This window comes from Lissotriton vulgaris, chromosome 10 (genome assembly GCF_964263255.1).
Source record: "Lissotriton vulgaris chromosome 10, aLisVul1.2, whole genome shotgun sequence".
NCBI classification, from domain to species: Eukaryota; Metazoa; Chordata; class Amphibia; order Caudata; family Salamandridae; genus Lissotriton; species Lissotriton vulgaris.
The window spans coordinates 1104560103-1104585928 of record NC_141698.1 but is presented as its reverse complement, the minus strand read 5'-3'; the positions used below and the strand labels follow the sequence as shown (position 1 = coordinate 1104585928).

At 46.1% G+C, this 25826-nt stretch overlaps 1 protein-coding gene across 4 annotated transcripts in view; it reads right to left on the bottom strand.

Annotated features, from left to right (window-relative positions):
- ANKRD28 (ankyrin repeat domain 28) overlaps positions 1 to 25826 on the bottom strand; it is a 730284-nt gene that overhangs the window by 436374 nt on the left and 268084 nt on the right. For all 4 annotated transcript variants that reach the window (XM_086942193.1, XM_086942192.1, XM_086942190.1 and 1 more), the window contains exon 3: positions 6401 to 6479. In XM_086942193.1, the coding sequence (XP_086798319.1) occupies positions 6401 to 6479 (79 nt within the window). The remainder of the gene's footprint in view (positions 1 to 6400; positions 6480 to 25826) is intronic.

The following is a 25826-nucleotide window of genomic DNA, read 5'->3' as shown; positions in this document are numbered from 1 at the left end:
GTTCGGATTCAGTTTAAATGGACGAAGTTTCAAATTTGGACGTGCACCTCAAGGATTCACAGAAAGCCCCAGCATCTATAGTCAAGCACTGAAAAGACAACTCGACAGTATCCATATGCCAGTTAACACTGCTCTACTTCAATATGTCGATGATCTGCTGATCACCGCCCGAAGTGAGCCCGAATGTGAAAAAGCATCACTTACAGTTTTGAATTTTCTGGCTGACAAGGGGCACAAGGTATCCCCTTCGAAGCTGCAATTCTGTGTTCAGCAAGTTGTGTACCTGGGTCACTTGCTGTCCAAAGTGGGGAGACAGCTCACTCCTGACCGCATTCAGTTAATTGTAAACATGTCACCACCCAAGACACAGAAGGAGGTGCGGGCTTTCATAGGCCTCACTTCATACTGCAGACAATGGATTCCCCAATATGCATTTCTAGCAAAACCACTCATTCAGTTGACAACTCAGGAGGCAGCGACATCGACTGTCCTCCCTTGGACTCAGGAACATACACAAGCTTTTGAAGACTTAAAGAAAGCCTTATGTCAAGCACCTGTTTTAGCGACACCATGTTACAGTAAACCTTTTACACTTTTTGTCACAGAACGTGAAGGTACTGCCTTGTCAGTACTCACTCAGGAACAAGCAGGTTCACACAAACCGTGTGCTTACTTTTCTAGCACATTAGATCCAGTAGCCCAGGCCCTTCCTGCGTGCTTGAAATCAGTTGCAGCGACAGCTTTAGCAATCAGACAGAGTGATTCCATAGTGTTAGGGCATCAATTGACAGTACAAGTTCCACATTCCGTGGAAGTCCTTTTAAATCGAACACAGACCCAACACCTGACCATAGCAAGACTGACAGGTTATGAATTGACATTGTTTCAACCACACATAGAAATCAGACGCTGTAGCACATTAAATCCTGCCACACTTTTGCCATTAAATGGAGTAGATCCATTGGCACATGATTGTATTGAAGTCATTACTATTACGACAAAACCCAGACAAGACTTGACAGATGTTCCATTATCAGATCCAGACCTGACACTTTATGTGGACGGTTCATGTATGAGAACAAGTACAGGAGAATTAGTGGCAGCCTACGCAGTCACGACAGACACTGAAGTTATTGAAACCAATTGTATCGATACCCTGTGGGCCCAAGCAGCAGAGCTCATCGCTCTGACACAAGCATGTATTCAAGCCAAGAATAAGAAAGTTAACATATATACTGATTCACGTTATGCATTCGGAGTCGTTCACGACTTTGGAGTCCTCTGGCGAGAGAGAGGTTACCTAACTTCTCACGGTGCCAACATTCAACACGGTTCCCTCATTCAAGCTCTGTTAGATGCAATACATCTGCCTACTGCAATCTCTATCATGAAATGTAAGGCACATACAAAAGTCACTGATACGATCTCCCAGGGTAATGATCTGGCAGACCGAACAGCTAAGCAAACTGCTCAAAATCGAACTCATGTAACTGACCTGACAAAGATTGTAGTACCGACACCGACACACTGCATGACAGTCAGGGATCCCGCACATGATGTAATTGACATACAGACACATGCCACACCAGACGAAATCAAGAAGTGGACTGAACTAGGAGGGATCCAGACAGACCAGGGATGGATGACGAAGGGAAAATCTACATGTTTCTCCCCGACTCTATGGTTCAGGTCATCATTAACACGATACATAGTCCAGCGCACCTAGGAGAAAAAGCTATGCTAGACAGTATTCAACACATATGGTTCAATAAAAACTTACGAGCAGCAGCCAAACAAAAAGTGCGTACTTGCATGATTTGTTGTCAGTTAAATCCAGGTAAAAGCATTCCCGTAGAGCAAGGTGGATTTCAGCCTCCCGATCACCCTTTTGAAGTCCTCCAGATGGATTATATCCAGATGGAACGTTGTCGAGGTTTCAAATATGTCCTCGTAGTCGTATGTGCACTTTCCCGATGGACAGAAGCATATCCAGTCCCAGATTACACTGCTCCGACCACTGCCAAGCAGCTGGTTCGTGAGGTCTTCCCACGGTATGGTTTGCCCCGTATCGTGTACTCAGATAATGGTCAACCATTCTCATCCGAGCTTGTGAAACATATTACACTCCTGTTAGGTTATCAGTGGAAATTCCACTGTGTCCGGCATCCCGAGGCAGCAGGTCTCGTGGAGCGCCATAATCAGACTCTAAAAATCCGACTTTCAAAGATCTGTTGAGAGAAAGGCGTTGACTGGATAGTCGCTTTGCCAGTTGCCCTTTTCTATATGAGGATGGTGGCGCATTCTCGAACCGGGCTATCACCGTATGAAGTGGTCTTTGGTAGGCCACCGAATATGTGGGGGACGCCTATACCTCGCAAAATCACAGATGTTGACTGTATTATGCTGACAGATTACCTTGCCTCCTTGATGTCTGCACTACAATCTTGTCGTTCACAGGTAGCTGCAGCTTTTCCCGACAACACCGAGGTGAAGCCTCACGAAGTGGTCCCTGGGGATTTTGTCTTCATTCGCAACTTCGACCGGAGAAGTCCACTGGAGCCCTGCTGGCAAACCCCGAAATTGGTCCTTCTGACGACGAGGACCGCGATTAAAGTTGAGGGCAGGAAGGGGTGGCTACATTCGAGCCACGTAAAGAAGTTTCACGGACTCCCTTCGGACTTGGACTCTAAGCCCTGCCCTCCTACACAGACTGATTCAAAACTCCCTTTGGTGGAGAAAACCGCCTCCGAAGAATACAGACTAAAGTTACGGTCTAGCAAGTCAGACAGTTTAATTGTTTAAGTCCTCCCCTAGGTGAATCGGTTAAATTAGTTTCTGACATGTACCCCCTAGATCGAGATAGAGAGAGAGATAGACAGAGACAACTCAAGAAACGCGCATATTGTAAATCACTTCGTAGTCACTGTATAGTGACATTATTGATTATGTTTTTTCTAAGCCTTTTGATTATTGCTGCTAGTATCTTATTGCCTATCTACTACCCTATTTTCAAGCGTGCACAACCTGCTTATAACGTCACTGCCGAACATTCTTTCAGTGAATTACCTCCACATGAACTGTCATACAGACTTGCGCTGCGCAACAACACATTCATTAGTATGTTACATCACTCCCATCAGACTAATAACGCTACAAATTGTTGGATATGTGGCCGACTCCCTCCCTACCAGAAATACAAGGGAGTTCTGCCCCTCTTTCCGTACCCGTTCACTCACAATGGCTCCTGTGGCGCATGGTTTAGATTGATTAATTCCCTAGATTCCGATATTGCTGTATATGAAGGAAATTGGGTTTGGGGAAACCTGAACTTAGTCCTGCTTAAAGCCTGTTACCCTGACAAGAAGGGACTTCCCACTAGGACAGGAACTGATCTAGAAAATGAAGTATATGGATTAGGTAATTATACAATTAACCTCATGATTCTAACCGTTGAATCCGAAGCTGCACCAGTTCTACCTGCTATGTCAGTATTACCAGTCACAGGTGAATTATGTGTCCGAAAGAATGGTTCAGTACATTTAGGTCATAGTAAATGCACTACTGTGGTCGAATTCAGTGATCAAGGCAAGTCTACCTTCAGAGCTACACGTCATTCCTACTTTGTTTGCGGCCATACCGCATACATACGCTTACCTCCAGATTGGGATGGTACCTGTTACATTGCATTCCTTTTACCACCTGTTTTCCTAGCCCCTCCTGATTATCACAGAAATACCAATCTAGTAAACAATAGACTTCGAAGGGATCTCCCGATTGTCGATTACACTGAAACGGCATGGGAGCAATACACAGACTTCAATAAAGGCTTCTTTCCCTATTTAGGTGCTGTCTTTAATAGTAAACTGATACGTAAATTAACTAGAACCCTTGAAGCAGTAGTGAATGAAACTACTTCCGCTCTAGGCAACTTAACAGAGGAGCAATCTGCGATGCGGGTTGTTATTCTTCAAAATCGTCTTGTCATTGACGTCATCCTAGCAGATAGGGGTGGAGCTTGTAAGGTCATCGGGTCAAGTTGCTGTGTTTTCATTCCAGAAAACGCGCCAACAGTATATAAAGCTATAACACGTCTTCATAAAATTGCAAGTTTGATACACCAGAATCCAGGCACTTGGACTTGGTCCGGTTGGTTCTGGACAACGTTGACCGCTTGAGGATGGAAGATCCTATCCTTCCTAGGCATTGCCCTTCTCATAGTATTCAGTTGCTGCCTAGGTCTACAATGTGGGCCAGCGATTTGCGGCTTGTGCGCCACATCATGCATTCCACATCCAAGTTCCCATTCAAAACGCGAAAAGAAGAAAGAAGAGCAAATGATGTTACGTGAACAGATTGATCGATTCATGAGGATCGATATATCATGAAGGGTCCGTAGGGAACAAGGTGGGAATGAGGAAATATAAATATTATGGTCAAGAAAATGTTCCCTAACGTGTACCCCACCGTTTCCATGTACCAGCTTGAAGTACATGTAACTTCCCTCCTGTGCCAGCTATGAAGACGCAAATACATTTGCGTCCAACGTTAACATGTCCTCTTTCAGATCCGCCATGAACGGGTTGAATATTCCGTTCCTAAGTATGCCATGCCAATGTCTTTTTGTGGTGTACTTTACTTGTTTTTCCAGCTCTGGCGAAGTAGGCCCTGAATTCTGCCATCGAGCCTTTTCTTGCCTCCTGACTCTGAACGCCTCAGCCTGGGCTGCTTCTGTACCTGTGACCTATGCCTTGCCCCTTGCGCGGCTCACGGCGCTTGGCTCAGCCTGTTGCCTGCCAAGACTGTATTCAACCTTCGAATTATCTGCTCCGCTCCTCGAAAATACATTCCTGTCTCGTAGTTCAAGTAAACATCCTCCCAGCTGCAGAGCAAAGGGCCCGGCCTTACTGTCTCCGTGCAAGTAATTCATAGCTCCCGTTGCCATGGTAGGCCATGCCCCCCTCGCATCTTATACAGACACGTAGACGCTTATACACGCACTCACAGTCAGTATAGAATAACCTCTGTCCGAGAGACCTTTTCCTTCCAGATAATACAGTTCCTTAAACATGAGATATTAGATACGATTTGGGATTAGGTTGATCTGACATCCCAGACTTATGTCTCCACTTGTAGGGCTAAATGTCAAGTCCCCTTCACCCTCCAGTTACACGTTAATCACACGTCATGCTGCTGCGCGCGCATCTCTGCCATGTATTTCTGCTGACACTGCATGATTCTCTTATGGATCCACCTACTTGTGACATCATGTTAAATGACGTTTCTAGTACACGCCTATTGCAACGCCTTTTTCTGTTACGTATGAGCATTCTTATCTCTCCTCTCAGCTGTTACGCCTTCTGCATATGCCTTAATGTAATGCATTGACTATATATATGAATGATTGTTAATAAAGTATTGTCTGTCAGTCCCTTCCCGAACCCATGTGGTGACGGAATGGTATGCCACCTTGGCTCGAGCCAAATACCCAATTCCTTTTTAAGGAATAAAACCCCTTTTTGAGAAACCTCAAATATCACGGATTTTGCCTCTTATTTTTCTGAGTTATTCTTATTGAACTTTACCGCATAAATTAAGCATGGGTAATTAGAATTTACCACACAACCATGACGTCAGATTCCACCTTCCCACAAACCACACTCTTATTCCCCTTTGCTTTCATCCTCTGGCTGGTTCTCAAACTAGGCCAGCAACAAACTTGTGATTAGTCGTTTTTGCCTTCTCAAAATTTTTAATTTAAAGTTATCCAATGATGCACATCTCTAGAAATTCCTTACAAGGGCTGGTTTGTGAGCTGCGTAGACACCAAGACTGCTTGTAATCCCCCCTGCTGAGTCGCTCCGCATGCTGTACTTTGTGATAGTTAGCGATGGCCAAATAATATGGCACAGACGTGATCATGCAAAAGTTCTGCTTACCGCCTCCCGAATTCCGAGGAAGCATTGCTAGCGCCATCCGGGCCGGCATACCTGAACAGCCAACAACTTCCACGCACCCCAAAGGACCCTACGATCAGCCCAGCTCTCCTACGCCATGATCCCCCACAACAGAAAGACCAGATCAGGCGGTCGCTCCTTCTCCTTCCACGCGGCCAGAGCCTGAAACGACCTTCCGCTCCACCTCAGACAGAGAACATTGCTCCCCATCTTCGCAAGAAACTTCAAAACCTGGCTTTTCGACAGACCCCCTCCATGATGGACTCGAACCTGCGACACACCCCCCGGCACCATGAGACCCTTATGGATGAGTAGTCGCGCTTAATAAACACCTGAATGATCCTTGACCTTTCGTTGGTACATTTTTAAGCATCACAAGATAGAGAATCATTTCGGAGACAGGTAAGGCAGAAAAGTATATTTTAACAAATAAAGGTAAAACCTACCAGACAAAATTAGGAGTTCAATAATTTCGGCGTCCCCCAGGTGGGCAGCAGCATGTAATGGGGTCCTCTTTTCATTATCCTGTGGAGAAAACATGGAGAAGTCATAAATACCTAGTGCAGGAACCCGCACCACAAAACTTCCTTTCAATAAACAGCAATTATGAACCCATATATAAAATGAACATGTGAGGCTCACAATAAAAGAGAAGGAGCACACAGCACTTCCGCCAATAGGCGATGAGAAGAACTAAGGAAATAATAGCAATGGATCAATTAACACAAACTGACTCCAGCCAATCCACTGCAAGGCCAAGTAAAGATATATTCTATCAGGAGCACAGGCTTCGGATTATGCTGCTCTTTCTTTACTACTGAAAACGCAGCAGCCAATCACATTCAACAGAAAAAACAAACTACACATCCCATTAGTCTTTGCTCTTTCATCAGTACCACTGCACCAATCAGGACCCACAAGCCCCTATAAAACCTGGACAGCAAGGACCCTACCTGCACCGGTCTACCTCATTGCTGGCCCAACCTTCACATGTGAGCTGGTACCAGAGGACAGGAGGGTGCCCATGCCCAGTGGGACCCTGCCTGCGCCGGTGTACCTCATTGCTGGCCTAACCTTCACATGTGTGCTGGTACCAGAGGACGGGGGGGGGGGGGGGGGGGGAAATGCCCAGTGGGACCCAGCCTGCGCCAGTGTACCTCATTACTTTATCGTGAGTCCATCATCTTGTTGTACGCTATGTTCACCCTGAGTGCTGAAACCTTTCAACTACTCACTCCCAGTCACAGATATGGGTTTAAATCGATTGTTCTTTTACTCACTATGCCACCCAGGTTTAGACCCAGTCATATGCAAATCAGTCTTGACCCTGTTGCTCATGGGAACAGTCCAGCATGAACTGCCAGGGCAGGTCCTTCATGGACCAGAATCAAGCATCCTGATACCAGTATAGGGGTAACACCCCCTCATCAGCCAGGCATACCCTTAGCCAGTTAGGACGCACATAGTAACATCACAAAACAAAACGTGCTTGTTTCCAGTCCAGGGAGGACCTGGCCTGGCAGTTTGGGCTGGGCTCACAACATAATGCTTTCACAATGCGGATCCCATTCTGGCGCAAGGCATTTCAATCAATCATTCAGTACTTGTTAAGCGCGACTACTCGTCCGGGAGGGTCTCAAGGAAAAGGGGGGGCCTGCAGGTCTGACTTGTCACTGCGGTTCAGTCTAAGAGTCGGGTCTTGAGAGTCTTACTGAATTGGGTCAGCGACAAGGTTTGCCTGAGGAGGAGAGGCAGGGTGTTACAGGTTTTGGCGGCGAGGTACTGTGGCCAAGGCCAGTTGGGCAGAGCGGAGGTGTCTGGTGGGTACGTGGAATGAGAGGCGGTGGTTCAGGTATGCAGGTCCGACTTCAAATAGGTCGGAAATGGGAAACACGTCTTCCATGGTGATGGGGAATGCCCCGCTCTAATGCCGTGTGTGGTATTCAACTACTCCACCCCGGGGAGGGGCCTAGCTCCCTGGAAGGGCAACCACTGCGTTCCCTTCTGTACTGCCCAGTGCCATCCGCCCAAGGGGGCCTGGAGCTGGGGTTCAGGGGCCCGATCACTCAGGGGTTGGGTGGGATTTACAGGCCAGTGGGTGCAGCTGCCAGGCTTTGGGAACAAGGATCCCACCACAAGGATCTTTCTCTTCTACCGCTGGTCAAGTCCGGTTCCCCTTTAGACCCATGCCCCACACATATTCTGGAACAGATTTACTCTGCTTGTGTTTTGCCCCCCCCCTCTCTCTTCTCAATAGCTCATTATCACAGGGTATCGTCATTCCATCTCTCAAATCGGCCGTCATCCTACCCATCTTAAAAAAACCCGGAGCGGACCCATCAGTACTCGTTAACTATCGTCCCATCTAGCGAAGGTTCTGGAGCGCCATGTAACCAGAACGCTCAGCACCTTCGTGGAGGAGAACAGGGTACTAGCCCCCCGCCAGGCTGGGTTCCGTCCCTCACACTCTACTATCGGTCCTGGGCAACCTCAGAGAGTGTATGGACACTAACCATCCCCAGGCCCTGGTCCTCCTCGATCTCTCCGCCGCTTTTGACACGGTTGATCACTTCATCTTACTGTCCCGTGTCAGAGCGGCGGGAATCGGAGGATCGGCCTTGGTCTGGCTGTCCTCCTTTGAGTGACCACACCCAAGCAGTGCGCTTGGGTGATTTTTCAGCAGACTTCCAGCCGGTCAAATGTGGGGTCCCCCAGGGTTCATCTCTTTCCCCGTTGCTATTTAATTTGTATATTGCTCCTCTTATTTTTGCCCTCCAACAGCTATGCGGACGACCTCCAGCTTATTTTTTCCCTATCCTCTTACCCAGAGTCTATTTCTAACTTTCAGTCAGTCATGACTTTCATCCGGGACTGGGTGAACTACAACCACCTAAAGCTCAACCCTGACAAAACGGAGTTGGTGCTGACAGGTGGTTGCTCCAGTTCCTGGTCTTCTGCTTTTTGGCCCCCCTCGTTGGGTGCCCCTCCAACCCCATCATCCTCTGTAAAAACTCTTGGGTTTAAACTGGATCATCAACTCTCACTTCACTCCCAAGTCAGTTTAGTGGTGTCCTCGTCTTTCCACTCCCTTCGCACTAGTCGCAAAGTTTCCCGATTTTTTTCCTTCCCTGCCCTCAAACTTATAGTCCTGGCAATGGTGATCTCCCGCCTGGATTATGGCAATGCCCTTTATTGTGGTATGCCCGTGTACAACCTGCGACGCCTCCAGCTGGTCCAGAACCAGGCAGCGCGCTTGGTTTTCAATCAGTCTAAATCTCACCACGTCACTCCCCTCCTTAAGACCTTACACTGGCTCCCAATCCGCGAACGAGCCCAGTTTAAACTAGGATGTATCATCTTCAATGCCCGCTCTGGTTCAGCCCCTGCTTTTATCATTTCTGAAATTCATTCTTATGTTCCTCCCAGGGAGCTGCGTTCTTCCACCCAACAGTTGCTCGTAGTCCCTCGTTTCAAACGTAAAAAGTGGGGAGGCTCCAAATTTTCTACACTCGCCCCTGCTTTTTGGAACTCCCTTCCGGTTCATTTGAGATCCTGTTCCCAGTATACTCTCTTCCGCAAGGCACTGAAAACATCTCTTCACACAAGCCTTTTCCCTGTAAACACCCTTCCGTCCTCCTGTTTCCTGTTCCTCAGGTGTTCAGTATGGTACAGCGCCTTGAAACCGCTAGGTGTACGTGCGCTTAAGAAATATTTTAAACTCAAACTCACATTGGGTTCAAGAACATTAGATTTCTTTCCTCGAGGCTGGAAGAGCTTGAGAAGCCCAAAGAAATGCGTTACTTACCTGTAACTGCAGTTATCCAGTATTGGTATCTTTCATAGATTCACGTGCCTGAATCATTCCCAGTCGTCGGGGTGGGAGTCCCCGGTATATAAAAAGAGTAATGTCATAAAGACATATATATAGCAATAGGCCAGAGGTCTCATTAGTAACATATCCATGTCCTTTTGTAAAAAGTACCAAACTTTGGCCAAGAGCTAATCAGCTATCACCACCCTCTAGAACCTTCCTGGAATGGGCCCCAGTCCCTCAGATTTTCGTAAGCACAGTGCTAAGTAGTACCTACTGAGAGGACCAAGGTGAGCCCTTCCAGGGGAGGTGGGTGGGTTGCATGTGAATCTATGAAAGATACCAATACTGGATAACTGCAGTTACAGGTAAGTAACGCATTTCTTATCCAGTATTATGGGTATCTTTCATAGATTCACATGCCTGAATCAGAGTAGCAAGCAATAACCAGTACATTTCGTATGGTACAACATGTAAAATCACACGATATAAGAATACCATTTGTGAAATATAACAAGTACCAAAAACAATATGAAAGAGAAATGTGCAAGTAGGCAGTAGGAAGGTGGGATGAAAAAAGAAGGCTCACCTCTAGAGAAATAGATGACGGAGCACAGCTTGACCCACTGCTGCATCTTTCATAAGTTCAGAATCCAAGCAGTAGTGCCTGGTGAACGTATGTGGTGTCTTCCACGTCGCCGCTCTGCATATGTCGAAAATGGGCACTCCTGCAAAGAGCGCCATTGAAGTGGAGGCAGCTCTGGTTGAATGAGCTCGAACTTTAGAATGCAGAGGATGACCTGCCTGTTGATGGCAGAAAGTAATGGCTGCAGAGATCCAACGAGAAATGCTCTGCTTAGTCAAATGAAGACCCTTTCTGGGCCTGCTGAAGGCGACAAAAAGTTAGTTGCTCTGTTCGGTGAATGTAGAACTTCAAACAGTGCTTTAGGTCTAAAGAGTGGAGAGACCTCTCTGCCGCGGGAAGTGGATTTGGGAAGAAAGACCGTAAGACTATAGGTTCATTCAGGTGAAAATTAGATAGAACCTTTGGGATGAATTTAGGGTTGGTCCGTAGGATAACTCTGTCCTGCTTGAATTGCAAGAAAGGATCCTAAATAGAGAAGGCTTGCAGCTCACTTACACGCCTTGCTGATGTGAGCGCTAGCAAGAGAGCGGTTTTCCAAGACAGGTTTTTGATGTCGGCTCTGTGTATTGGCTCAAAGGGATGTTTCATCAGTTGAGCAAGTACAATGTTTAATTGCCAGGTGGGTGGTAAAGCTCGCACCGGAGGGAATGTCCTAAACAGGCCTTTTAAAAATTGCTTAACCAGTCTATTGGACCAGAGGGAAGTACCAGATGACGAACGCCTGAAGCGAGATATTGCCGCCAGGTGGACCTTAATAGAAGCATGGGCTAATCCGGAGTGCGCCAAATGGAGTAGGTAAGGTAGAATTTGAGCAGGTGTTGATGAAAAAGGGTGTATCTTATTTGCTTTACACCATACACAAAACTTTTTTCACTTTAGAGAATACGTCTTGTTGGTACTGTCCGCCCGAGCCCGGGCTAAGAGTGCCCTGCAGTCTTTAGGAATGTCTAGGTGTTGAAACTCTCTGAACTCCGGAGCCAAGCCGACAATCAGAGATGCTGGATCCGGATGCTGGACTTGCCCTTGGTTCATTGTAAGGAGAGTCGGGCAAGGCTTGAATAGAATTGGTGGTTCCAGCGACAGGAGATGAAGCTCCGTACACCAGTGTTGGCGCGGCCACGCTGATGCTATTAAAATCAGGGTGCAATGCTCTGCCTTCAGTTTCCGGAGGACCCTGGGAATCAGGGGAAATGGAGGAAATGCGTACGCAAAGATGTTGCACCATCCGATCGAAAATGCATTCCCCAGTGATCCCTTCTGGGGAGGCCAGCTTGCGTAATGTTGGTATTTTGCGTTGTGTTGTGTCGCAAACTGATCCAGATGAGGCCTGCCCCATCAGGCGAATACAGAGCTGAGAAGTTGATGATCCAGCTCCCACTCGTGGCACACGGAACGTTGCCTGCTCAGAGAGTCCGCCAGGACATTGTCCGTCCCTGGGACGTACTCCGCCCGAAGGGAAATGTTGTGTTGAAGAAGCCATTTCCAAATTTTTTGAGATGCTTGAGACTACGACAGAGAGCGTGTTCCCCCTTGTTTGTTCAGATAGTGCATTGTAATGGTGTTGCCTGTTCTCACAAGCACTGGGGAATCTCTGATCCTGGGCAGGAACGCTTTTAATGCAAGGTAAACTGCCCTTAACTCTAGGAGGTTTATGTGCAGTTGCTTCTCTGCCAGGGACCACTGCCCGTTGATTTGAAGGTCGTGAAGGAACGCCCCCCCCAACCTTCCAAGGACGCATCTGTAGTTATTACATGTGGCGAGATTGGACGTGTGAACGAAAGGCTTCGCCGTAGATTTTGTGGATGAAGCCACTAGTTCAGAGCCTGGACCATGGTAAGAGTTATCCAGATGACATCGTTGAAGGATCCCCTGCATTGAATCCACTGAGCTGACAGCGCCTCCTGAAGTGGACGCATACGAAGGCGGCAGTGTGGGACCAACAGGATGTTCAAGGACATCATCCCTAACAAGGACTTGTACAGGCGCACGGTGATGGACATTTTGGATTGAATCCAGGCAGCCAAGGTCTGTAGTTTCATCTGACGTTCCTGTGAAGGGAAAGCCTTTCTCTGAGCAGTATCTAGGACGGCTCAGAGGAAAGTGAGACACTGGGATGGCTGAAGGACGGATTTTTCCTCGTTGAGAGTAAGGCCCAGACCATTGAAGAGCTGAAGACAGGCGTTGGAGGACTTGGTCACGCCTGCGCGAGTAGGTGCCTTGACGAGCCAGTCGTCTAAGTACGGGAAGACCTGGTGATGATGTTGGCGGAGGTATGCTGCTACTGGAGATAGACATTTGGTAAAAATGTGTGGCGCCGACTTTAGGCCGAAAGGCAATACTCGAAACTGGTAGTGCTTGCCCGCCACCTCGAACCGGAGAAATTGTTTGTGATTCCTGTGGATTGGTATATGAAAATATGCGTCTTGAAGGTCTAAAGACACCATAAAGTCGTTCGCATTGAGGAGTTGCAGCACCTCTTGGATGGATACCATATGGAATGACTGTTTTTGAGGTATTGGTTGAGGTTTCTTAAGTCCAATATAGGTCTCCATTTTTTCTCCTTCTTTCGAATTAGGAAGAATCGGGAGTAGAATCCCTTGCCTTTCTGATTCAGGGGGACTTTTTCTAAAGCTTCTTTTTTCAGCATTAGGGAGAGTTACAATTGCAGCAGTTGTAGATTTTTGTGCCGCATTGGGATTGGCAGCTTTTGAGGAGGAGTTTCCATAAACTCTAGAGAGTGTCCGAATTGACCAAGTTGGAGGACCCACCGATCCGTTGTAATATGTTGCCAATTGTGAAGGAAGGATGAAATTCTCCCGCCAACTTTGCAAGGTGGAGAGAAACTGGAGACCTGTGGCAGAGAGAAGTCATTGCCTTCTGCCTGTGCCCTCCTTTCCCCCTCGTCCTCGAAAGGAAGATTTGTTGTAGGACGACTGGTTTTGCTGCTGCTTTTGCTGGTACTGGGGTTTATATTGTTGGCTTGAACCATACGTGGATTTGTACCCCTGATAGGTGCCACTAGAAGACTGACCTCTTCCTCCGGTGCCCCGAAAGGAAGGATTCTTGTATTGGAGAGTACCGAGAGCTCTTGCGGTATCCGTATCTTTCTTGATACCCTGTAGCATCTCAACGATATGATGTCCAAAAAGAAGCGGACCATCATACAGCATGTCCAATACCTTGGTTTGAATTTCAGGCCGGAAAGATGTTGCCTTAAGCCAATCTTGGCGCCTCAAGACTGCAGCTCCTGCCAGCTGCCGGAACCCTGTGGAAGCGATATCCATCGCTACATCGATCATTTCTGAAGCGGAACGCTCGCCTTCAAGAAGAATCTTCTTCGCCTCTTCTTTCTGCTCCTCTTGAAGCGAATCCAAGTATGGAGCGATAACCGCCCACATTTGACGGTTGTACCGTCCCAACAGTGCTAAAGAGTTTGCTGCACGCACCATTAAAGCTGACATGGAAGAAAACCTCTTCCCTATGTTGTCTAGCTTTCGGCCTTCCTTATCTGGCGGCGTAGCCGAAGGATTTTTTGACCTGCGTTGCGCTGCCTGGGTGATTACAGAGTCCGGCTTTGGATGGCCAATAAGGCAAGCCGGGGCTGTGTCAGGAACTTTATATATATATTTTTTTTTTATTTCAAATCATTTTTATTGAAGTAGAAGAAAGCAAAAGAAACACAGTACAATAATTCTTCCGTTACAGAGATGACTGATACATTTAGCGATGTACAATTACACAAAAGCAAAGAATATGAAAATAAAGTAAGACATTGCTTGCTAAGTTGAGGTACAAGTACATATATAACGCTCAGTGCATGGATACAGAGGCAAGGGCCCTTAGGAGAACAAATAGAGCATTTCTCAAATACTACAGGGGGAACGTGACAGTACAACAGCGACTGCCTCAGGGAGGCTTATAGTGAAAAGAGGAGGCGTCCAATGATTTCCACAGCTTCTTATTTGACGGCCTCCATGTAGATGCCTGAAGTGCCGGATTGCTAGCACCCCTCAGGAATGATAACCACTCCTGCCAGATTTTGAAGTGCACCTCATGCGCACTTTTCCACTTGCACAGAACCACCTTACAGGCCAATGTAAGCATTAAGTCCAGGAGCAGGCGGTCTTGATCATTTGACAGCTGCGGGTCAAGGGCTCCTAAGATCACATATACGAAGGACCGTGCAGGTTTGATCTTGAAAACGAAAGAGATGCAGTCGAATATTTTATCCCAATAAGCTCCTAGAGCAGGACAGTAAAACAACATGTGAGCAAGATCCCCTGGACCTGACTGGCAGTTCCAGCATGTTGATGAGTCTCTTAATTTACATTTAAAGAGTCTATCCGGAGTCCAGAACGCCCGGTTTATTAGCATATATTTTGTCTGGAATAGGATGGGAGATACTTTATGGGTAAGAGCAGCCTTTATATTTTATATTATTAATTAATTTAATATTATATACTTTATATTTTTTATCCAGTCTGGGCAGTACTGGAGCCAGAGATGAAGGGTTTTGCATTATTTTCTCCCCTTGTTCCCAGATGTGATCAATGATGGGAATGGACCGTACCGCCTTTTGGAATGGCTCTTTGAAATCATAAAGGAAGCAATCCTGTGGTGTTGCCGTTACGCTCTCTCCAGGATGTTGTGGAATCCCCCAATGTCTTCCGGGGGTGAATCCGCTTGTGCCTGAACAGGGGATGCTGGACCAGGGATCACATACTCATCCCATTCATCTTGTGTGTCCTGGAGCTCCCCTTCCTCACGTTGTTGCTCCTCTTCTTCGTCTTCTCATCAGAAGATGGGATAGGACGCGATGGAGCCGGATCTGGTCGAAGGACAAAAGGAGTAGGCCTAGGTGGCGGTGTCACAACTGGCAGTGTCACAACCGGCGGTGCGACAACCGGCGGTGTCACCACTGGCGGAGGCAGAGCAGTGGACGGGAACCTTTGTTTGTAGTCCGCAATGAGAAACTGCAGGTCCGTTACTATAGAAGCTGGGAGACACACCATAGGCTGTTGAGGAAGTGGAGGAGGTTGGAAATCCTCTTGATACTCCAAATCATCCTGTCCTTGTTCCTCATAATCTGAGCTTTCGTGAAGTTTTACGTGTAGTTCAGATGGGCTTGACGGAACATAGAGCCCTCATCCGAGTCCTCCTTATCTAGAAGATGAGAAGGGGGCAAAGATTGGACCCTGCTCGGAGAGGTCAACTCCGGTGTAGGAGTACACATAGTCACCCTGTAGTGCGTATAGGTACACTTCAATGGAGGTGATCCTACCGTTGTCTAACCAGTCGATGGAGTGGTCGTCTACGGTGGAACGTTGACAAGTAACTCAGACCCCGTCGTCGACAGTGTCTTCTTCGACGACGAAGTAGTCGACGGCAGCGTCGTCAACGACGGCTTTGTCAATGCTGGTGTCGACAACGATGACTTAGACGATGAACTTGTCGACGATGGGCCCTTTATCGCCGATGACTATTTCGTCGACGATGAGGCTTTCGTGGACATCGATGATTTTTCCGACGACGGTTTAGACTTAGTCGATGATGAGGCACCCGTCGACGGTGGAGCCGTCGACGACTTTTTAATAATAATCAGGGATGGAACCGTCTTACCAGTCGACGACGAGAATGTACTCGTCGACGTTGATGTTAAAGATGACGCCACCGACGTGGAGATAGTGGCTGTCACAGGCAGAACTGTAGACATCACCAAAGGTTTCTTGAAGGCAGGATCTTGTGGAGAAACCTTCACAGCAATAGCCTTAGAACGAACCTCTGAAAACTTGGGCGTCTTCTTTTGAGGTGGCTGCACAGATGGTCCTGGGAATGACGTTCTAGGCCTTTTGGGAGTAGAGTGTATACTCCTAATGAAACTCTCACTCTCACCTGAAGAGACTGGTTGATCCTTGTCCTTGAGTCTCTGAAGCCATATCAGCAGTCGGCCCTCTCTATCCTTGAGAGTTTTGGCTAAAAAAGTACGGCAGACTTTACAATCCTTTGCTGAATGGTCAGGGTATAGACAGTAAAGGCAGTCCTCATGCCTGTCATCCACAGGAAGCCTCTTTTTGTGACAAGAGGCACAAGGTCTGAAAAGTCCCTTTATTGGAGCATCAGCCTTGACTAAACAGAAGATTCCTCACAGAATGAAAATTCTGAGAAAATACGTGGAAATAAATCCAAAATACAAAGAAAACTGAGCAGAGCTCAGAGGAGACTACCTTAGCACGACGTGCGGTAGAAAATCTGAGGGACTAGGGCTCCTTCCAGGAAGGTTCTAGAGGGTGGGTATAGCTGATTGGCTCTTGGCCAAAGTTTGTCCTTTTTACAAAAGGACATGGATATGTTACTAATGAGAGGCCTCTGTCCTATTGCTATGTATATGTCTTTATGACATTACTCTTTTTATATACCGGGGACTCCCACCCCGACAACGGGGAACGATTCAGGCATGTGAATCTATGAAAGATACCCATAATACTGGATAATGGTAAAACTATTCGCACCCCTAAGTGCACTTACAAGGCCAGAGTCCTGTCTGTCATTCCAGGACAAGGACGTGGTATGAACTGTCTCCATAACAGGATTTACTTGTGTTAATTCAGCCAGATATTGGAGCTTCCATGGTGGGTCATCTGCACACAGGGCAGGATTGTAAGTCTTCTATGAAGTTTGCAAGCACTATCGATCTGGCAAGTGAGTGTGTTCACTTGACTTCGCAGCTAGTTTCCCAAACCCGCTGGCACATACATATATCAAAAGTGGGCACAAAAGACTGGGAGGGAGAGGGGACCCCCTCGGAGACAGTGTTGTGGTGAAAGGTTATAAAATTAAGACACCCGCGTCCCATTCTCTCATGTGGACATCCGCACCAGTATGTGTCCGTTTGCGTAGATGGTGCGCATCTGAGCAGTGGGACCCCACTAAAGGGTGACTTATGGCGAGTGACACCAAGTGTGAGAACTGGACACAGAGGGAAACAGAAGGCAACGGTGGGCGAAACCAAAATCCTAGTTTAACACGTGTTGGAGTAGCCGCCTCAACATCAATATAGGGCTTACTGTGAAGTGGGGAGGAGCATGGCAGGCCCATGCTGGAATGCAAACAATGCTACAGAGGCTGAGAAGACCTTTCAAAGAGCCGAGGGCTCAGCACAGAGACCTGAAATTAACCAGTTCAAATCCCAGACGAGCCACGACGACTCCGCCGTTCAGCTTTCAGAGGTCTAGAAATCAAAGTCATCAAGGCGGGCGGACAAGGACACCTGGCATTAGTGGTGCACGCCAAGTCAGTGGGTAATCGGTTCTTATTAAGAATCTACGCCATCTCAATGTCCTGGGAGCTGTTGTCTTGCCTAACACCTTCCCGCCTTTCTTCACAGCTGGATTACTGGCTGTGTGAGGATGTGATGTTGAATTTCACAAATGCGCTGAAAATAGACCAGATGCATGACTCAGCCCTTTGCACCATGACACTGCTATGGGCTGCAGCTGGGAGGGACGTGCTAGAAGGGTGGGGGGCAGATGTGGGTGCTGATGCAAATGTCAGTGGCATCTGCTTCATGTATGTTCCACCCTGCCATTTGCAAAATGTCAGAGGTTTCATTACACTATGGGTGGGTGGTCCCTGCCTCGGCATCTGCTCATTAACCCCAGGGGACACCATAACTCCATGTGTAATGCTCCCCTCAGAACTCCCTGCTTTCACTTACTGGCATAAAGTATGATGACATCACAAGGAAAGGCCATTAGTTGCTCGAGTTTTGGCTTCGAATTCAGGCATGCTTAAGACTAGATTGTCTCTGCGACCAGCTCTTGGTGGGTGGGTGGCTGGCTTAGCTTTCAATAATAAAAAAATGTAAAAGAAAATTCAGCTACCCTTCGAACTGAGCAAGATCTCACATGATGAAAATCAAAGCAGGTATAAGCAAAACATTAAAAAAATTGCCTGTGCCTTGGGGGACACACTTTCATTCTAGTGACGAATCGGTGTACTAAGTAACCATTTTAGAAGGTAAAGAACTGTACATTGAAGCTTGATGGTAGACAACACATTTATGTACAGTATATCTCCATGGTAACTAAGTTGGTATCAAGTATGAAGGTTAGGATGTGGGTACCCTCCAATTCATCATAACCCAGAAAGGTCATGAAAAATGCTGAGAAAAGCTGTGAACATGCAGATGGTCAACAACCTTCTCCAGAACAGTTAGGTATTGTTTAAACGGGAGCCTTGCATAGATATGCAGGAATAAAATCTCCCCTCAACTTCTATGGAAGCAGGGCAATTGTTGGGAAGGTTAGGGTCCACTTTTTCTAAGGTCATATGACTATGCATATACTCCTTCGGTGCAATAAATGATCGCATGACAAGAATGAGCATGGTTGTGGAACACTCTTGAACACCTCTGCTCTTTACTGCTCATGGTAAAAGAACAGTTCATTTGTATCAATTCATATGAAGTTACAATTGACCCAGAGCCAAACTGTTGGCCACGAGTGTTGGGAAAGAAGTTCTCTCCATGGCGTGGAAAAGCTGCACTGAATTTCACAGTTTTTCAGGAATGCTTTTGTCTTTTCCACACGGAAGCCTAGGCATTGACAAGCCAGATTGGAAACAAACAGTCAAGACTTTCTAAACTATTAATACTTTCTTTACGAAGATCTCCATGCTGACACGAGACAGAAGGATATAGATTTTCTACGCTCCTGAAATCGCTGGGGCTAATTCGATTGGTTAGTGACCCCTCTTGCTGTGCTAGCGATCCAAATGGTTTAATTTCTGGTCATCCGACCTTCATTACTATTACTAGTAGAAGTGGAATGGGTCATCGCCTTATTCAGTAATGGATAAAATATCCAGCAGGACCAAGTCAGATGTCACATCCTAAATGCTATTATAATACGATGAAAACAAAAATCTGATCAAGGACCATGAAACTTAACTTCATTATCAATTTAAGATGTACATTTTGGCGAGGAAAAACTTAATTTCATGCCAGCTTCACCACATCATAATGCAGCACAGGCATTTTACATCCTGGCAACATCAGGTTGATAGAGCAAGTCAACATTGGAAAATAAAAGAACATGCATACAGAACGCTGTTGGCACAGACAATCCCTTGGGTCAGAACTCTTAACTTCCAATGGCAAATCTAAGAACTACAAGTCTTAACCATAAAGGCCAAAACTTCTTTCTAATGCAGACAAGGCCTCAACAAGTGATTTGATATTTTGAATAAGTTTATTAACCCGTTCGCTGCACCTGTCGGCCAACGGCCGTCGCAAGCACTACCTCGGTAGTGCTGCACACGTCCATTGGCCAACGCGGCCCCGCCCGCGCAATGGAACGCCCCGCTCCAGAATTTACACCGCGGCTAACGGATTAAACAAGATTGCCTGTCACAGCTTCCTTCATACTCACAAGAATCAAAAATGCAATCCATGCCAACTATTACTGTAGCTTCCCCTACTCTAGAACCTACTCAGAAGCAACATCTCAGAGACACTGACTTGTTGGTCCTCCATTACTTTAACCTAGGAGCCTGCCGTAGCGGGCTCTACCGGCTATTAAAGGCCCACTCCCGCGTTAAAGGCCAGAGCCAAAGGCTCGGGCTTTTAACAGGGGAGCGGGACTTTACTAGCCTGTATAGCCCAGCTACGAAGGCTATAAGGCTATTAGAACATTCTGCCACTAGAGGACAGAATGTTCTAACAAATAAAACAAATAAACAAGAGTTTAACCCCTTAAGTGCTGCCTCGGTGCATTGGCCGACGGCAGCACTACCTCCCCAGTGCTGTGCACGACCATTGAACGTCCATTCAGCACTAGTTCTAATGGACAGCGCAGCACTAGGGAGGAATGTGTAATAGCAGCTATGAGGTTAAATCCCCTCGGGCTCCGAGAGGCCTTTGTGAAAACAGTGGAATGTTGCTTCGCAGGCCTTTACCGACACGTAGAAGAATGGAGCACTCCATTGTCTTCAATGGAGTGCTCCACATTCCAATGTTCTAATACAGTTTTAAAGTTAAGCTAATGTTGAATTTTCGCACAAAAATTATATTAGGGCTCGCTATCAGATCTGTGCACAGTTGGTATTTTGAACTCTCATTCCATCACTAATTACAACCATCCACACTTTAAGTCTCTCCGAGGCAGCACATGAACTAGCTTGTCTCTTCAAGACCTGCAGTATCTAGGATATGGGCTTGAAAAAAACACCCCTATTTTTTTATTGGTTCCTGTGGCTGTGCTTTAGAAATGCTGGCTTTTCATTGGTGAATACACTTAGTAGTCCCTCCTTTTGGAATTTTGTATTCTCCCATGAGGACTGGCCCTCTTACATTTGTTCTTACTGTTCAGGTTATTTATACTTAGCGAGATCTCTTTTTAGTTGGCCTGCCTCTTTGCTTGCCAACGGTTCTGTTTACTTGTTAAATGAAAATTCGGTCATTTCATTTGCTTGCTGTGTGCCTCCCCCTCACTTCTCCCACAACACTACTCGCAAACCCCACCCACACCCCCTCTAAGGCCACTGCTGTTTTGATCATTTGGTTAATTTATGCAATCTACCCCCACCCCCTTCCACAATACGACACTGCTTGCCCACCCCTGAGATCGCGGCTTTGAATTCTTAGGTTATTTTAAATGAATTGCTTTTATTTATATAGTGCACCTATCCATGCTGCTATACGCTGAGCCAACAGCAGACTCGAACACTGATCCCCAGCATCCCAGTTAGCAGCTCTCACTGCCGAGTCATATCCTTTCACTACCCCATGTTGCAGGGTGCAGTACAATATGTGGGTAAAGGAGGTCAGAAGGAACACCTAGTGTCAGCCTATGGTACTGCACCCTCACAACACTGTTTGAACTTCTTGGCGGGCTCTTTCTTTGCTTCTGTTCTTTTCTTTTCGTTCCATTTTCCAGGATTTTTGTTTTATATGTTTTATAGGGGAAAGAATGTGGAGTAACGGTCAGCGCTGCCAACCTTGTAGCACCGGAACCAGGTTTGAGTCACGGCGCTGGCTCAACATCCTGAGATTCTGGGCAAATCACTTAATCTGTGACACTTTTTTGTTTGAATATTGTTGAAACATCCCGTAGAAAAATGAAAGCGAGGTATGATGCTATGCTGTAGCAAAATGGGGAACAAATTTAGACAAACCTTCACGGCTCTCCCGTTACAGTGGGAAAGCAGCTGGTATAAAATTCACTGCACAACAGACTCCCCCCACAATGCTTTGCAGGACCTTTTATTTAAGTCATGCTGCCCATCTCTTCACCTGTGGTGGTCCTAGGATGTTGGGATCACCACCAAAGTGTTCAGCACCACATGTTCTTCTTTTCCAGATCTTCTGGGTCCTCAGCATAGTGGGGGGGGACGACACCTGAATTCATCACCTCCACAGATTTTATTTAGGCATTTAAATTATTCCAAGGCTGGAGCTTTTGCTCTACAGCTGGGAGGGTGAGTTCGATTAGGGTTAATATGTATTCCTGAACACAACATCGTTGATTCAGTTTTTATTATCCTTCAGAAAAGTATCTAAATCTTGCATACAACATATGTATGTCACAGACTATACATGGAAGCTTAAGTCCTGCCATCCGAAATCTAGTGGAAAACTCACCATAACGTACAGCAGCTTTCTTATTTCAGGTGTGGCTAAACATAATGGGTTGTGTTGTTTAGAATTCCAACTGTATTAATTAGAGTTATTTTTCAGTCATTTATGTTTTGTTTTTCACCTTTGCTTTATTTCTGATTTAATTACGTACAAAACAATCTATTTTTTAAAAACTTTCTATAGAGTATTTTTTTAAATGCAAGGTGCAAGTCACGTCACCGCTTCCTACAGGAAATTAGAATGGTTTATTGTATATATTTTTTTTCAGCCAGCATATTACTCTAGTCTCCGCTCCCTCATAACCTGTTTCCCATTTTCTGGTTCACCAGCGCTGCAAGGTCAGACGAGTGGCAACAGTGCTATGCAAAGAACATCACTTTACTGCATTAAAAAAACAAAAGTAAATAATATTGTCATTTTCAACGCCAAGAGCTCCAAATTTTACTCTTTGTGTGGAGTATTCATGGCTACCCACTAAACAAAACACCATTACAAATAAGTCTCACATTACACACAAACAGACACTTGGTAACTTCTCACTGTATGGCGAAAATGAGGAGCATTTAATCACGCCCTGAATCTCTCCCATAATCTCCTCCACCATTCAGAAACACTACACTTTCTGTGGCTGGGATCCCAAAATGTGTAACACATTGCCCACCTTACCGGTAATTTATTACAGCAAACTCTTACTTACAGTTCTTTTACTTAACCTCAGTTGATCTTTACCCACTATAAAACTGCTTTAGTTTTCATTTTTCCCCTGAAATGTAATATTTTATTTTTTTCTCATTTAAAGAATGTTCTAGTGTAACACTAATCACAGATGACACTGACGTGTTCAGTGCTTCTTTATTATTCCCTTATGATTCCCACCTTAATGTTATTAGGTTTGCCCATTTTTCCTGTAAAGTGCCAGAACATCCTTGTTCACAAACAAAAAATATAAATAAGTCGTGCAACAGGAGGAATGAGGGAGCCTTTACTACCGGACTCTTACATCTTGGATTTACTCTAGGGAAAGGTCAGGCTCTTGAATTTGTTGGGACATGGGCAGCTGCAGAAGTCCACAATGGGTGATACTAGAGCTTTGGGTTTAAAGCTCTTTAATCCTCCTCCGGATATGGGTGGTTTTCCTAGAAAACACCTATATTTTCTGCTGGACTGTTTTGTTCTTAGTTGATTAAAGGCTGCTACTGGCGCCTGATTCCTTCCATCGATACAATTTTGCCATCAACAAATTAGCCTTCAATCAGGACCACTGAAATGATCTGATTCTGCGACTACGCCGAGTCTGCATAGTTACGGATTTACCACAATTCATCATTTGGTGCAAATTCTGCACATTTAACAAACAAAAATAGTTTCTAGCTCACATGGATTAAAAGTTACTACAATCAAGGTAACCTGTATAGCCACACAGTGGAAGGGCATGTGCGAAGTTGGACTGGACATATTTCAGTTGCTTATTACTGTAATTGGATGTTAAACACTGGTAGCAAGGAGGTGAAACCTTTTGCCGAGTGGTAACATGTGAAACCAGCATTGGCATAGCCATTAGGTCTCGCCTTTGGGATTATATAAATTTATAAGCAGACAATGTGTGTCAATGTTTTGAACTAATAGATAGTTTTTTTTCCCTTGTAATGTAAAATACGCTTCACAGTTCACGAACGGAGTAGCCGGGCGCGAGGTATCTTGATAGTACAGAGACCTACACTTGTGCACAGACAGGGAAATGTGCAGACCGGGAAAAAGGGGGAGCGGGGGTGAGATAGGGCGGGAGTGCAGGTACTCAGCAGAGATACTGGGAACATTATAGAAAAGAAGAATAGTTACTTACCTGTAAACAGGTGGTTCTCCAGTATTGGTGTCTTTCATAGATTCACATGCCTGAATCATTCCCCGTCGTCGGAGTAGGAGTCTCACGGTATATAAAAAAGCAATAAAATGCCATAAAATATATAGCATATCACAGAAATACCAAACCAGGAAGTAAGTAGCCCCAGCTACAGTAGAAAAAACTTCCACCTTCGTGACTATCTAGGTCATTATGTGTTAGTCCAAATTGCAGCCAATCAGGCGACAGCACCCACCAGAATGTTCTCCCCAGAGGCTCAGGCTCTCAGATTTTCTCGCACAGGAGTGAAGTCCCATGCTATTCGAGAGAGTCTCTGGGGGAAGGCGGGCGGGTTGCATGTGAATCTATGAAAGACACCAATACTGGAGAACCACCTGTTTACAGGTAAGTAACTATTGTTCTTCTCCAGTATTAGGGGTGTCTTTCATAGATTCACATGCCTGAATCAGAATAGTAAGCAGTACTCACATTATAACGCTCGTAGACGTCAGAATATCATGTATGCATATAATTAAATATACCTATGTATATAGTAAAGGAGACATGCACAACAGTAATCACATGTTCTGAGCAAACGTCTAAAGAGCATAAATGAGGAGGTGGAAACAGAGGCTCACCTTATTTGAAAAGATTGCGAAGCACTGCTCTCCCCACTGAAGCATCTGCATCATCTGCCGAGTCCAGACAGTAGTGTCTAGTAAAGGTGTGCCTGCTAGACCACGTGGCAGCTCTGCAGATCTGTCGAAGTGGCACACCAGCAAAAAGGGCAGTGGAAGAGCTAACTGCCCTGGTTGAATGTGCTCTTGGCAAGGCTTGTAAGGGCCTACCAGCCTGTTGGTGACAAAGTCCAATCGTAGAGGAGACCCATCTAGCAATGGTCTGTTTTGAAACAGCACAACCCCGGCGTTGCCGGCCATAGGCCACGAACAGTTGGTCTGTCTTGCGGATGACCGAAGTTCTGGAGAGATAAAATCGAAGGCATCTTCTAATGTCTAAAGAATGCAGTGCTTTCTCAGCCGTAGACTGTGGGTTAGGAAAGAATGTTTTAAGGACAACGGGTTCATTAAGATGAAAGTCCAGTGGTACTTTAGGCATGTATGTGGGATTAGTGCGCAATACCACTGAGTCCGTGGTGAATTGAAGGAAAGGTGCCTTAGATGTAAACGCCTGAATATCGCTGACCCTCCTAGCAGATGTCAAAGCCAGGAGCAACGATACTTTCCATGTCAGAAATTTCAGGTCCACCTTATGAATCGGTTCAAAGGGGTGTCGCATGAGCTGGGATAGGACGATGTTCAGATGCCATGCCGGAGGAGGTTTTCGGACCGGCGGAAACATGCGAAATAAGCCCTTGAAAAATTGTTGGATGATCCGTACAGAGAACAGAGAGTTTGATCCATCTTGGCGAAACCTAGAGATGGCTGCTAGGAAGACCTTAAGAGTAGAGTGAGCCAAACCCAGTCTGGCTAGATGCAGAAAGAAAGGAAGGATCTGTTCTGGTGTTGCTTGAATGGGATGTAAGTCATTAGCTTGGCACCATGCACAAAATCGTTTCCACTTGAGTTTGTATGTTTTGATCGTGGATGGAGCCCTGGCTTTTGCAAGCACCTCCTGACAATCTTGTGGAATGTTTAAGTGTGCAAATTCCATGTGTTGAGCAGCCAAGCTGACAATTTCAGCGAGTTCGGGTCCGGATGGTATACCTTGCCTTGCTGGGTGGAAAGAAGCTGCGGAATGCGTGGTAGTGGTATAGGGTTGCATTCCGAGAGAAGGAGTAGTTCGGGGAACCAGTATTGTCTGGGCCATCGAGGAGCAATTAGGATCAACCGGCATGGCTGTTTCTTCATTTTCCTGATAACTTTCGGGATCAGAGGTATCGGTGGAAAGGCGTACGCGAAGATTTGATTCCAGTTCAGCGA